Raw genomic sequence first — 15699 nt, 5'->3', positions numbered from 1 at the left:
CCCACATTGTAACTAATACAAACACAAGCAAGCCAAGAAACCTGGTTGCATTAGTGCACTCCTGCAAACATCTTGTAAAAAGAATGTGTATGGCTTAATAAAATATTTGCATATGTACCTTTTTGAGAATTAAGTAAGAAAAATTTACTAGATGTTAATTAATATGTTCATTGAATGATGCAGCACAGAAGGAGGCCATTTGGCCCAGCATATCTGGGCCTGCTCTCAGAGTTACTAATTCGTTCCACTGCCATACTATTTCCTCACATGTCAGCTGTGGCTCAGTTAGCAGCACTCATGCTTATGAGTCAGAAGGTTGTGGGTTCAAGTGCACTTCAGAGACTTGAGCACAGAAGTCTAGGCTGACACTCTAATGCAATACTGGTTGCACTCCCAGTACTGAATACCACCAAAAAACAAATGCAAAGTGAAAAGGCTGCTGAAGCTCTCTCTGCAAGAGGCCGCTCCACAGACCACCTTTCTAGTTGCCTTCACCACTGAAGAGGTGGACACGGCACTGACAATACCAAGTCTGGGACTGCCACCGGGACTGATGACATTGACCCAGAATTCCAGGGCCCAAATGGATGTGACTTGCCAAACTCAAGTCCAACACTCCTTGATACTAGGATAATTCCAGAAGTCTGGCACCATTCCAAAGTCATTGCTATTCTAAAGCCAGGAAAACCAGCCCACGATCCCAAAAGCTATCGTCCCATTGCCCTTTTGTCTACAGTCTACAGGATGGTTGAGCAGCTCACCCTTAACTGGATAAAACAGACTTTAGAAGCCACCCTCCCAAACGAACAGGCGGGCTTCAGAGAAGGAAGTAGCTGCTCTGACCTAGTCCTTATGCTCACTACCAACATTTGAGGCAGGGCTCTAGAAGCATTGAAGGCTGCAGCTGCCTTCATAGATTATCTGCTGTGAAGGCCTGCTACTGAAGTTTTTAACCATCATTCAATGTTGCAAAACTCTTAGGTCTATCAACATCCTGACAAGCAACCATAAATTCCACGTTTGTCTTGGTGATAAGACCAATTGAACACATATGCTCAGTAATGATCTGCCCCAGGGATCGGTGCTTGCATTGGCCTTTTTCAGCATCTATAGAGCTGACGTGTCCAGCACCAATTCCCAGAAGTTTTCCTATACTGATAACATTGCACTTTTGGCAAGGCATCAAAACTAGAGGAAGCAAGTGGGATGCTCACCAGCGACATGAGCCTACTGGAATGCTATTTCCGGACCTGTGCCTTCATCACAATCCAGAGAAGACAATTGTTGCTGCATTCCATCTGAACCCTAATGCCGCCAGGAAAGAACTCAACATTTTCTTCTGTGAAAGGCAACTTGCCCATGATCTCTACCCAAAATACCTGGTGTTACCCTGGGCAGGACTCTCATCTATCGGCCTCATCTCAACAGCACTAGCCAAAAAGTAAAAACTAGGGTGAACCTGGTCCAGAAGCTCACTGAAATGTCATGGGAGAGCACAGCCAGAACACTTAACACCACAACAGTAGACCTTGTCTACTTGGCTGTAGAATACTGCTCTGCTCATGGTACTGCAGCCACCACAGAAAGATCGTGGATGTGCAACTAAGCACTGCCATGAGGACTGTGTTAGGGACTCTTACGTCCACTTCAACTGAATGGCTTATAGTGTTGTCCCACATTGTCTGCCTGCCATTCACCATACCACCATCGTGTTCGGTTCGGTGAGATGGGAAAAGTCATGACTTTCCCATTCATGAACATTTGAAGAACCCACCAAGAAAGTGCTTAAAATTGTGCCTGCCATTCTGGGAAACAGCAGCTAATATTCATACAGCTGGTATCAACCCACTATCTAAATGGGTGCAATCATGGAATGCATGCAGCTTAAAGAGCCAAGACCTCATCACTGGCCCAACACCTCATCACTCAACCAACAGCAGAGGCCACTGGCTTTGACCTCCCTCAAAGGGAGTGGATGATATTCAGTGGAATCCTCACAAGGCAGTGAAGCTTACTGCTCCACAAGTGGAAGGTGAGGGATGGCCTAAAGTGTGAATCTGGCCATAAGTCCCAGACTGTGGAACACATCAAATTAGCCTGCCAACTAAGATCTGTTGTGGGAAGCACCTTATTTTTCCACTCGGCATCACAGGAGACCATTGAATGGATAGTCAGACTAAACATTCCATTATAAGCTTTTCCCATCGTACCAAAGTAGTAGTACCTCAGTACTGCAAGAGTGTCGGAGGTGTTGTCTTTCAGGTGAGCCTTTAAACTGAGGCCCTGTCTGCCATCTCAGGTAAACATAAATGCTTCCCTGGCACCATTTCGAAAAAGACCTGGGCAGTTCTCCCTAGTGTCCCGGCCAATATTTATCATTCAATCAACATCACTTTAAAAAAATCTGGTCGTTATCAGGTTTCTGTTTGTGGAATCTTGCTGTGCACAGATTGGCTGCCGTTCTTCCTACATTATAATGGTGACTACACTTCAAAAGTATTTAATTGGCTGGAAAGCACTTTGGGGTGTCCTGAGGTCATGAAAGTCTTTCTTCAAAGCCTTTCATAGCCCTGCAATTTTCTCCGCTTCCAAGTGTTTATCCAATTCCCTTTTGAAAGTTACTATTGAATTTGCTTCCACCACCTTTTCAGGCAGTTCATTACAGACCATCATAACTTGCTGCGTAGTTTTTTCTTCATGTTGCCTCTGGTTCTTTTACCAAGTTGGATAATGTAACTAATAATTTTAATAGACAACAAGGTGATCTTATAATACTTAAAGTATTTTAAGTATTAAAAATAAAGATTGCTTACTATATTGATCTCGAAACTGATGCGAAAAATTTGAGGCAGCTTTGTTTATATATGTGCTGAGAACAAAAATGTTGATTTTTTTTTTCGAATAATATTTTCACCTGATTCAGTGTTGCTTTTCCTAAAGATCTGTGTATCAGGATGCTGATATCTACTTGCTTGATGACCCCCTCAGTGCTGTTGATGCTGAAGTTGGGAGACACCTGTTTGAACGGTGAGTGGCTTTGGAAAAATAATTGCCATGCAGAACCAGCAGTGTTGTCTGATACATTTCTGGTAATTTATTTTCAAAACAAAAATATTTTAAAATTTTCTGTGCTGCATGTATTCAGCTTTACTAGGATTTATCAAATACTGGCCTTAATTTAGGAAAAATACTGCTTTGGATACTGTTGGGGGAATGGCCTCTCAGGGGAAAGCAGCAACAGCCCAATTTGTTGCACCACGGTTGGCTCTACTGCACAGGGGAGGAGTAAAAAGTGTGAGAATGCAATAGTTATAGGAGATTCAATTGTAAGGGGAATAGATAGGCAAAATGGCCATAAACGATGGTATGTTGCCTCCCTGGTGCTAGGGTCAAGGATGTCTCAGAGCGGTTACAAGACATTCTGAAGCGGGAGGATGAACAGCCAGTGGTCGTGGTACACATTGGTACAAACGACATAGGTTTAAAAAAAAAGATTAGGTCCTAAAAGCAGAATATAGGGAGCTAGGAAGTAAGCTGAAAAGTAATACCTCAAAAGTAGTGATCTCAGGATTACTACCAGTGCCACGTGCTAGTCAGAGTAGAAATAGCAGGATATATCGGATGAATACATGGCTGAAGAGATAGTGTGAGGGGGAGGGTTTTAGATTCCTGGGACATTGGGACCAGTTCTGGGGGAGGTGGGACCAAAGAAGAACAAAGAACAGTACAGCACAGGAACAGGCCATTCGGCCCTCCAAGCCTGCGCCGATCTTGATGCCTGCCGAAACTAACACCTTCTGCACTTCCGGGGCCCATATCCCTCTATTCCCTTCCTAATCATATATTTGTCAAGATGTCTCTTAAACGTCGCTATTGTATCTGCTTCCACCACCTCCCCTGGCAGCAGGTTCCAGGCACTCACCACCCTCTGTGTAAAAACCTTGCCTCGCACATCCCCTCTAAACTTTGCCCCTCGCACCTTAAACCTATGTCCCCTAGTAACTGACTCTTCCACCCTGTGAAAAAGCTTCTGACTATCCACTCTGTCCATGCCGCTCATAACTTTGTAAACCTCTATCATGTCACCCCTCCACCTCCGTCGTTCCAGTGAAAACAATCCAAGTTTTTCCAACCTCTCCTCATAGCTAATGCCCTCCAGACCAGGCAACATCCTGCTAAACCTCCTCTGTACCCTCTCCAAAGCCTCCACGTCCTTCTGGTAGTGTGGCGACCAGAACTGCACGCATATTCTAAGTGTGGCCTAACTAAGGTTCTGTACAGCTGCAACATGACTTGCCAATTTTTATACTCTATGCCCCGACCGATGAAGGCAAGCATGCCGTATGCCTTCTTGACTACCTTATCCACCTGCATTGCCACTTTCAGTGACCTGTGGACCTGTACGCCCAGATCTCTCTGCCTGTCAATACTCCTAAAGGTTCTGCCATTTACTGTATACCTCCCACCTGCATTAGACCTTCCAAAATGCATTTCCTCACATTTGTCCAGATTAAACTCCATCTGTCATTTCTCCACCCAAGTCTCCAACCGATCTATATCCTTCTGTATCCTCTGACAATCCTCATCATTATCTGCAACTCCACCAACCTTTGTGTCGTCCGCAAACTTACTAATCAGACCAGCTACATTTTCCTCCAAATCATTTATATATACTACAAACAGCAAAGGTCCCAGCACTGATCCCTGCGGAACACCACTAGTCACATCCCTCCATTCAGTAGAAACTGGACGGTTTACACCTGGGCAGGACTGGGACTGATGTCCTGGGGGGAGTATTTGCTGGAGTGGTTGGGGAGGGTTTGAACTAAAATGGCAGGGGGATGGGAACCTTTGCAAGGAGTCAGAGGAAGGGTGAATCAAAGACAAGAACAAAAGACAGTAAGGGGAATAAGAAACGTGATAGGCAGAGAAATCAAGGGCCAGAATCAAACAGGGCCACAGTGAAAAATAGTGGGAAGGGGACAAGTAATGTTAAAAAGACAAGCCTTAAGGCTTTGTGCCTTAATGCGCGGAGCATTCGCAATAAAGTGGATGAATTAATCACGCAAATAGATGTAAACGGGTATGATGCAGTTGGGATTACAGAGACATGGCTGCAAGGTGACCAGGGATGGGAAATTAACATCCAGGGGTATTCAGTATTTAAGAAGGACAGACAAAAAGTAAGAGGTGGTGGTGGTGGAGCATTGCTGGTTAAAGAGGAAATTAACGCAATAGTGAGGAAGGATATTAGCTCTGACGATGTGGAATCTGTATGGGTAGAGCTGAGAAACACTAAGGGGAAAAAACGTTAGTGGGGGTTGTATATAGACCCCCAAACTGTAGTGGAAATATTGGGAATGGCATTAAACAGGAAATTAGAGATGCATGCAATAAAGGAACATCTGTAATTATGGGTATCTTAAATTTGCATATAGATTGGGCAAATCAAATTAGTCACAATACTGTAGAGGAGGAATTCATGGAGTGTATACAGGATGGTTTTCTGGAGCAATACATTGAGGAACAAACTAGAGAACAGGCCATCCTAGACTGGATATTGTGTAATGAGAGAGAAATAATTGACAGTCTAGTTGGGCGAGACCCCTTGGGGATGAGCGACCATAATATGATAGAATTCTTCATCAAGATGGAGAGTGACGTAGTTGATTCTGAGACTAGGGTCCTGAATCTTAATGAAGGATACTACAAAGATATGAGGTGCGAGTTGGCTATGATGGATTGGGAAACCTTACTTAAAGGGATGACAATGGATAGGCAAACATTCAAAGAGCGCATGGATGAACTGCAACCTTGGGTTTCCTCAGGGTGCTCCGGTTTCCTCCCCCATGCCAAAGACTTGCGGGTTGATAGGTAAATTGGCCATTGTAAAAGAATTGTCGCTAGTGTAGGTAGATGGTATGAGAATTGAGGGAAGGTGGGGATGTGAGAGGGAAAATGGGATTAATGTAGAATTGGTATAAATGGGTGGTTAATGGTCGGCACGGACTCGGTGGGCCGAAGGGCTTGTTTCAGTGCTGTATCTCTTTATGACTCTATGACAAACTGACCTTTTGAGCCGCAGTTATGATCCTCATCAAATTTTGTTCAGGGCATTGCTATATCTTGGTTTCAGGATATTTAAATGACCCTGTTCTTGGAATTTTGCACAGGACCATAGAGGACAAAAAGTCCCTTCACTACCCTGCTACCCTAAACAGCTTTGTAGAATTTCTGGCCGATCAATCAATCAAATTGAATTGTATCTCAATCACCTATTATAAATTGTGTAAATCAAGAAACTATAAAATCACAAATTCTATCTATTTGCAGCCGAAAATCTTCTCTTCTTCTTTGGCCTCCTTGTCTCGAGAGACAATGGGTAAGTTCCTAGAGGTGGTCAGTGGTTTGTGAAGCAGCGCCTGTAGTGGCGAAAAGGCCAATTCTCGAGCGACAGACTCTTCCACAGGCGCTGCAGATAAAATTGGTTGTCGGGGCAGTTACACAGTTGGCTCTCCCCTTGCACTTCTGCCTTTTTTCCTGCCAACTGCTAAATCTCTTCGACTTGCCCTGCCTTTATGGCTGTCTGCCAGCTCTGGCGATCACTGGCAACTGACTCCCACAACTTTTGGTCAATGTCACAGGACTTCATGTCGCATTTGCAGATGTCTTTAAAGCGGAGACATGGACGGCCGATGGGTCTGATACCAGTGACGAGCTCGCTGTACAATGTACCCTTGGGGATCCTGCCATCTTCCATGCAGCTCACATGGCCAAGCCATCTCAACTGCCGCTGGCTCAGTAGGGTGTATATGCTGAGGATGTTGACCGCCTCGAGGACTTCTGCGTTGGAGATATGGTCCTGCCACCTGATGCCAAGGATTCTCTAGAGGCAGCAAAGATGGACTGAGTTGAGACGTCGCTCTTGGCTGACATACGTTGTCCAGGCCTCTCTGCCGTAGAGCAAGGTACTGAGGATGCAGACTTGAAACACTCAGACTTTTGTGTTCCGTGTCAGTGCGCCATTTTCCCACACACTCTTGGCCAGTCTGGACATAGCAGCGGACGCATTTCCCATGCGCTTGTTGATTTCTGCATCAAGAAACAGGTTACTGGTGATAGTTGAGCCTCGGTAGGTGAACTCTTGAACCACTTCCAGAGCGTGGTTGCCGATATTGATAGATGGAGCATTTCTGACGTTCTGTCCCATGATGTTCGTTTTCTTGAGGCTGATGGTTCGGCCAAATTCGTTGCAGGCAGCCTCAATCCTGTCAATGAGTCTCTGCAGACACTCTTCTGTGTGGGATGTTAATGCAGCAGTGTCAGCAAAGAGGAGTTCCATGATGAGGACCTTCCATACTTTGGTCTTTGCTCTAAGATGGGCAAGGTTGAACAACCTGCCATCTGATCTTGTGTGGAGGAAAATTCCTTAGGGTCATAGAATTTTACAGCACAGAAACAGGCCCTTTGGTCCAACGCGCCTGCACCGACCATCAAGCACCCATACAATGTAATCCCATTTTCCAGCAGTTGGCCCATAGCCTTGTATTCTGTGGCATTTCAAGTGCTCATCTAAATACTTCTTAAATGTTGTGAGGGTTCCTGCCTCTACCACCCCTCCAGGCAGTATGTTCCAGATTCCAACCACCCTCTGGGTGAAAAATATTTTCCTCAACTCCTGTCTAAACCTCCTTCCCCTTACCTTAAATCTATGTCCCCTGGTTACTGACCCCTCTGCTAAGGGAAAAAGTTCCTTCCTATCTATCCTATTAATGCCCCTCGTAATTTTGTATACCTCAATCAGGTCCCCCCTCAGCCTTCTCTGCTCCAAGGAAAACAACCCTAGCCTATCCAGTCTCTCTGCATAACTGAAATGCTCCAGCCCAGGCAACATCCTGGTGAACCTTCTCTGCACCCTCCCCAAGACTTACGAGAAGCCAGAAGCGCTGCACAAAGAACAGCCAAGCGCTGTGCAAATGACTATTGGCAACTCCTATGCAGTCGTATTCAGCTGGCTTCCGACACCGGAAACGTTAGAGGAATGTGTGATGGCATTAAGAGAGCTTTTGGGCCAACCATCAAGAAGATCGCCCCCCTCAAGTCTAAATCAGGGGGCACGATCACTGATCAATGCAAGCAAATGGACTGCTGGGTGGAGCACTACCTAGAACTGTACTCCAAGGAAAATGTTGTCACTGATACCGCCCTCAATGCAGCCCAGTCTCTGCCAGTCATGGATGAGCTGGACAAACAGCCAACAAAATCGGAACTCAGTGATGCCGTTGATTCTCTAGCCAGCGGAAAAGCCCCTGGAAAGGACGGCAATACCCCTGAAATAATCAAGAGTGCCAAGCCTGCTATACTCTCAGCACTCCATGAACTGTTTTGCCTGTGCTGGGATGAGGGAGCAGTACCACAGGACATGCACAATGCCAATATCATCACCCTCTATAAGAACAAGGGTGACCACGGTGACTGCAACAACTACCGTGGAATCTCCCTGCTCAGCATAGTGGGGAAAGTCTTCGCTCGAGTCGTTTTAAACAGACTACTCAGAAGCTGTCTGAGCATGTCTACTCTGTGGCACAGTGCAGCTTTTGAGCAGAGAGATCCATCCACATGCTGTTCGCCCTTCGCCAGCTACAGGAGAAATGCCGAGAACAACAGATGCCCCTCTACGTTGCTTTCATAGATCTCACCAAAGTCTTTGATCTCATCAGCAGACGTGGTCTCTTCAGACTACTAGCAAAGATCGGACATCTACCAAAACTACTAAGTATCATCACCTCATTCCATGACAATATGAAAGGCACAAGTCAGCATAGCGGTGCCTCATCAGACCCCTTTCCTATCCTGAGTGGTGTGAAACAGGGCTGTGTTCTCACACCTACACTGTTTGGGATCTGCTGCTCTCACATGCGTTCAAGTCTTCAGCTTAAAATAGTTTTAAAACATTGTGCCAGATTTGTGAGCTACTTTGAACTTCTTTTGAAAAATGTGTGTTCATATCTAAAGCATACTTTGAAGCTAAATTAAATTATATAGGGCTGAAATTGCCGGTAAATTGCATCATTATAATGATGCATTGAACTCAATGGCAATCATAAAACTGCTGGATTTACAATGTCATTACAAATGATTCCAAGCACAGCCATATAGGAACAGGAGTAAGCCACTTAGTGACTCAAGCCTGTCCCAATATTTAGTTAGATCATGGCGGATCTATATCTTAACTTGGGCGGCACAGTGGCGCAGTGGTTAGCACCGCAGCCTCACAGCTCCAGGGACCCGGGTTCGATTCTGGGTACTACCTGTGTGGAGTTTGCAAGTTCTCCCTGTGTCTGCGTGGGTTTCCTCCGGGTGCTCCGGTTTCCTCCCACATGCCAAAGACTTGCAGGTTGATAGGTTAATTGGCCATTATAAATTGCCCCTAGTATAGGTAGGTGGTAGGGGAATATAGGGAAGGTGGGGATGGGGTAGGAATATGGGATTAGTGTAGGATTAGTATAAATGAGTGGTTGATGGTCGGCACAGACTCGGTGGGCCGAAGGGCCTGTTTCAGTGCTGTATCTCTAAACTAAACTTAACTCTATCTACCCAGCTTGGTTCTGTAATCATTTCATACCCTTGCCTAACAAAAATCTACCAATCTCAGTTTTGAAATTTTCAATTGACTGGTAATTAAGAATGGTAATGAACTGTTAATGATGTGATGTATGGCAATTGTATGATCCTGGACCTTAGAGGCCTAGAAAGGGACCAATGAAGCTGTGGAGTCCCATTATAGCAGGTAGTGAATTATTCTAAAAAAAATTTTATCCTTTTTATCTGTCTTGGCAAGACTGGCACAAAAATATTGCCATTCCTGTTAATGTTGGAAGACAATCATTTTCGGACGCAAAGTTGTTTTGACACTCAGAAGAGGATCACTCATTCAAATGCAAATTAGATAAGACTTCTTTCAGAAAAGAACACTTGGGATACAGTACATGAGACATTGTGCAGGATATTCCCTGCAGGCTTCTGATCGCCACTATCAGGCTGAAATGTGGATCAGAAGCCCGTACTGTGTGGGAAACAGTCTCTCATTGTGATTTTTCCCAGAGCGGCTAATTAATGGCCACAGGGCAGACTCACCATGCAATTAAGAGCAGTGGGCGGGCTTTTGAAGCTGGAGGGCTGATCAGAGGCCTTCCAGCTTAAAAGGTGCAACAGGCTGCAATGGAAGGTAAGTAAGGGAGAGGGTGCCTCAAAATGGAGGTACCCTCCAACCTTTTTAAATTTAAATTAAAAAATGGGTTTGCAGCATACAAGCGGGCAGGGAAGACCCCTAGGCCTGTCTAGAGCACTGCCTACCACGCCCACCCCCCACAAACCCCAGTCTGCCACCGGGAGACTGCCTCCAATCCCAGTCAGCCTCCTTTAATTGGCCTTACTCTGTTAACGACCTGGATCGACTACCCACCACATACAGGCAGGTGGCCCTACCGCCATTCCCCCCCATCCTCCCCTGTAGCTTTCCTGCTACTTTCAGGATTCAGTTAAATCCAACCAGGGTGACCTTCTCAAGGGCAATTAGAGATGGGCAATAAATGCTGGCATAGCCAGTGACAGCCACATCCCATGAATGAATTAATAAAAAAACTTGTCCATGACTACAACAAACCACTATGGGTACAGGTTTATGTTGGTTATATGTGTATCACATTTATTAAGTAGTTTATATTCAGTGCAAAGAAGTAATACTTAACAAAGACAATAGTCACAGTCTGAACCTTGGCAGTAGCCATCCAAGTGACAGTGGCACGGACTTTTTCTTGCTGCGTTCTGTTGACTGAAGATTCTCTTCTTTCTTCCCGTGAACTTTTCATGCTGCTTCTCATTTTCAGTAGCTGTTTTATACCCTTTTTGGCTATCAGGCCACCTTGTAATTTTCCCAATGGTTGGTCCAGGTCCTGTGATGTCAGCTACTACCCTACTCTAATTGAGACTTAATCGATAAAACATTTTTCCAGTAATTGAGATAAAAACCTATGAAGAGTTCTATTCATTACAGTTATTATCTCCATGGACAGTATGAATTTGTACAGAAATTGATTCTTTTTTAGCAAAGTTAATGAATGTTATCAGCGTCACAATACTTTTTCTGCTGATTTTGTGTCACAGTGGCTTACAAAATCCTAAAGACACTGAATTTCTTACAAGCTTAAGACTTAGTTTTTAAACTTAATACTTTAAAATTAAAGCCCATTCTTTCTAGCATAATTCTTAATTCATTAATTACAACTCAATCAAGGTCCATTGCTTTGTAATTGATGGGTTACTACTTAATACATTAATTTGATTAATACAGTTGCTGATCCAAAACACAAAAATGCCTTCTTTGGTCATGTGTTAGTATTAAGATGGCTTACTTGACCCTGTTAAATTATTACCGAGGATGCAGTGTGAAAATGGTCAAATTAAGCTAAAATATAGCAACCCAAACCTACTTACAGTCCCCCACCAATCTCCCCTCTGTAAAAATGGCCCAGGGTGGGATGGAACCGGGAGACCAGCACGCAGGCTGGTGCCACTATTATTAGCACTTGATCACATGTGATCCCGGCCCCAGCGTTGCCTAAAATTCAAACCCATTTGTGGAAAGTGTAACATGCTTGAGAGGAAAAAGTTGTGGCTCCCAAAGATCTATATCAATAGGGTTTTTCGAGAGTCTTGGCCTGTTGTAGACTAATTGATAGATATTGATAGTTGTGATTAGTCAACAACTTCATTATTACTGTACCATGTAATTACCAGGATGGTAAAAGGCAAATTAGATGGACCTTGGTTGTTTCTTTGGTCTAGTAATTCCTATCAAAGCATTTCCACTGTTCCTGATCTATACTTCATGAATCAAAGAATCTTACAACATGGAAGGAGGCTTTTTGGCCCATTGTGCCTGTGCCAGCTCTTTGAAAGAGCTCTCCAGTTAGTCCCACTTCCCTACTCTTTACCTGTCAACCTGCCAATTTCTCCTCTCTCACCCCTGCCTCTTTGGCCAATTACCATAAATCTGTGTCCACTGGTTACCCTTCAGCAAGTGAAAACAGTGGGGGTCGTGGCGGGGGTGGGGTTGCCCAGGAAATGCCTCCAGAGGAGGCCTGCCATGGGCCTCGATGTTGGGAAGGCCTGGCCCATATTGCTGGCGGCGGTGAGGCCTCGTGGCACCTCCCCGTCCCTCCTGCCCAGCCACTCGGTGACGGGAGCAGAATTTAAATATGTTAATGAAAGCAAAGTAATGAACTAAAGATTAACCTACTCCCGCCAGCCATCCCGCTCCGATGTTGTGGTCGGTTGCCTGGACGGCGGCGAGTTGGTAAATGCTGACCCATTTCTCCTTATTTACTCTATCAAACCATATCATGATATTGAACTCCTCTATTAAATCTCCTATTAGCCTTCTCTGCTGTAAGGAGAACAATCCCAGCTTCTCCAGTCTCTCCACATACTGAAGTCCCTCATCCCTGTTACCATTCTGGTAAATCGCCTCTTGTTACAACCGAGGCAGGAGGAGTGCACTGTTTGTTCTAGTCCCACTTCTCTACAGGTCTTAACACACATTTATAAATTTTCCCACTCACTAATATAATCAATTATATACTGTATTTTTCCCAGAAGATCAGCACACAGAAATTTTTAAAGTTTCCTTTTTACTTTAGCTCCTGATACACACATGTGCGCACACACATACCTACACCAGTTAACCAGAAAAATAAATGGGATTTTTTTTTAAATTCAGAGCTCTGTTACAGACAAAAAAACACGTGGGCTGATTACTTGTTCATTTTTGAAGAAAACAGCAGATGAGATATGTTGTTCCAAAACTGACATACGGTGTAGCCTCCGATACATGTAGACAGCTCACTGGGATCTTTTAGAATAGTTCTTTTCAGGTGGCGTTGAGAAATAATTTCGCAGGCTTTCTTCAAAAACAGGAGACTTGATGAATTGACACAGTGGACTTCTCAGGATCTTTTAGAGATGCTGGAACTTGAGCTGGGTTTTTGTCTTCTCTCCTTCCTTGACACTTCTTCAGCAGCAGGCTAACTTTATCAGTCGCTCACTCCAGAAGGAGTGACCCTACAAACAAAAGCCTGTGAGTTTTCTCTCTCAGGTGCGTTCTGCTGCTGCCGGGCTTGTCCAATCAAAGGGCGCTACTGATTTCTCTGCCTACATTTTCCCTGTTACCAGAGTTTCTGTTCTATTTTTAACTTGAGTCATGTGACAACCAGTATGCATTGTTACCAAACTAGTTCTTTCAGTGCCCTCTTCATTAAAAACCTGGTCCAACATTTATTCAGTTTAACTATGAATTCCTAAAAAAAAATTAACAAAAGAACAGAAGCACCTTCACAACACTCTGCATCCACCTGAGTCCTTGGCATCGTTCCTAAAGTGTGGTGCCCAGAATTGAACACAATATTCCAGCTGAGCCTAATCAATGATTCTTAAAGATTTAGCATAACCTCCTTGCATTTGTGCTTTATGCCTATATTTATAAATGGGGTGGATGGCCGCCTCCTGTGCCGTAATAGCTCTATGACTCTAAAACCAAAGACCCTCATATGCTTTTTAACAATCTTACCACCTTGTCCTGTCACTGTCAAAGATTTGTGTATGTGTAGCTTCAGGTCTCTGTTACTGTACCGCTATTAAAATTGTACTATTTAGTCCTCATTCTTCCTTCTAAAATTCATCACTGATACATCTCTGAATTAAATTTCATCGACCATGTGTCTGCCCATTTTACCAGTCTATTTGTATCCTTCTCACTGTTTACTACTTGCCAAACTTTGTCTGCAGCGAATTTACTACTTCATCCTGTGTCTTTTCTCTCTCTGTCTCCCTCCCTTAATCCACTCCCCTTCCATCTCTTTATTCCTCTTTCTGTCTCTATACTTAGTTTGCCTGTAATGCATCCTAGTTCCTTCTCCATCTTTTGCTATGTTTCTTTCACTGTCCTTTTCTTACATTGGTTAAGAAGATAAGCCATTGGACATGACTTTCACAAGGTCCCATTGTATCGACGATCCAGCAATCTGTGGTACAAATGTAGTGCGATGTCAAAACGACCTTCTGGCTCTAAAATGTACAACAAAATATTTACATATATTCATGGTTGGCTCAGGCTTTGAGACTTGTCAAAGCCCTCTAGATATTTCAATGTCCACAGGTAGTGATGTAGCACATGGGCAACTTTGTAGCAGGTAATCTGGAAGAAGTAGTGAGGCAGAGCACAAGCTTCCTTCACGCAGTCATTTTTATAATCACTTTTTTTTGGGGAACCATGCCGCTGCAGTAGTTGCATGTAAACTATGGGCTCCTTCAAATAAAGCTCCAGAATTCTCTGACTAATTGATTGACAATCCCTTTTTCCAATGTCTTCTTGATAACTTCTCATTTTGTGATATTTTTGGAACATGGATCTGCTGTAGGCAGTATAGAGGTCTTACATAGGTCTTCAATTGATCTAGAACCATCCCGAAAGTCACCATGAGACAATCTATCAACACGGACTTGGCTTTGAACTTGGGGCCTTGCAGGTCTATGTACTTCAGTGGCACACAGGGCAGTGAATTTACCAAGTGAGAAATTGATAACTTTTTTTATTTCCTACTTTAGGTGTATAGCTGGGGTTTTGAAAAATAAGCCTCGTATTCTGGTGACACATCAGCTCCAATACCTAAGTGCTGCTTGCCAGATTCTGATACTAAAAGCGGTAGGTTTTTTTTAGAACGAAGTATTTCTTTATGAAAACGCACAGAAAATGTGAAGCAGGCGCTTAAGCTGTTCCAAATTTGCTTTTCGCATTGAGTAGTCAATTACTTACAGGCTAGTTTCTTGTTTCGTGATATCATTTTTGTAAGTTAGATCTGCTTTAGACAATGTAGAGATAATGCTGACAAACCCCTTTCCCAGCCCCTCAAAATAATGAGTGAAGAAATTCCCAGCATTTAAGCTAGTTTTATAAGTTGTGCAACTCTGTCAGTTGCTTTCAAACCTGTATAATGCTCTAGATGGAGGTTTCCAAGCACATTATTTGAAAAACGTTTGGTGCAGATGAAGAACTCCTTCATGTTTACTATATAGGAGTAATTTTAGTAAATCTGCTGCCAGTGGCTCACCTCATCCATCAGGAGTCCATATCTGGAATTGGGACATGTGCATCCATAAATTTCCATCCATTGAAATTAAGGACTGAAATATTGTGGAGGACTGTGCTCAAATTCCCAATATATGTTCTTTTTGGGCACGGTTTTGTGCTAAGGAACAGGATTTCCTAAAGTTACTTCATATTTACATGCTTAGTGGGAAGTCACTCCTTAGATTTCAAAGTGACGTCTTTTTAAAAATATCATACACCAATAATAAAAGATGGGAAATAACACTGCTGTCTGATGACATGGTGTAATTTATTCAGTCATTAACTATTAGAACAAAGAACAGTACAGCACAGTAACAGGCCATTCGGCCCTCCAAGCTTGCGCCAATCTTGATGCCTGCCTAAACTAAAACCTTCTGCACTTCCGGGGACCATATCCCTCTATTCCCATCCTATTTATGTATTTGTCAAAATGCCTCTTAAACATCGCTATCATACCTGCTTCCACAACCTCCCCCGGCAGCAAGTTCCAGGCACTCACCACCCTCTGTGTA

At 43.8% G+C, this 15699-nt stretch overlaps 1 protein-coding gene across 5 annotated transcripts in view; it reads left to right on the top strand.

Moving 5' to 3' along the window:
* abcc4 (ATP binding cassette subfamily C member 4 (PEL blood group)) overlaps nucleotides 1-15699 on the top strand; it is a 566891-nt gene that overhangs the window by 252720 nt on the left and 298472 nt on the right. For all 5 annotated transcript variants that reach the window (XM_068034379.1, XM_068034378.1, XM_068034377.1 and 2 more), the window contains exons 13-14: nucleotides 2941-3027; nucleotides 14665-14761. In XM_068034379.1, the coding sequence (XP_067890480.1) occupies nucleotides 2941-3027; nucleotides 14665-14761 (184 nt within the window). The remainder of the gene's footprint in view (nucleotides 1-2940; nucleotides 3028-14664; nucleotides 14762-15699) is intronic.

This window comes from Heterodontus francisci, chromosome 6, assembly GCF_036365525.1.
Source record: "Heterodontus francisci isolate sHetFra1 chromosome 6, sHetFra1.hap1, whole genome shotgun sequence".
Taxonomy (NCBI): Eukaryota; Metazoa; Chordata; class Chondrichthyes; order Heterodontiformes; family Heterodontidae; genus Heterodontus; species Heterodontus francisci.
This window is presented reverse-complemented; position numbering and strand designations above follow the sequence as displayed.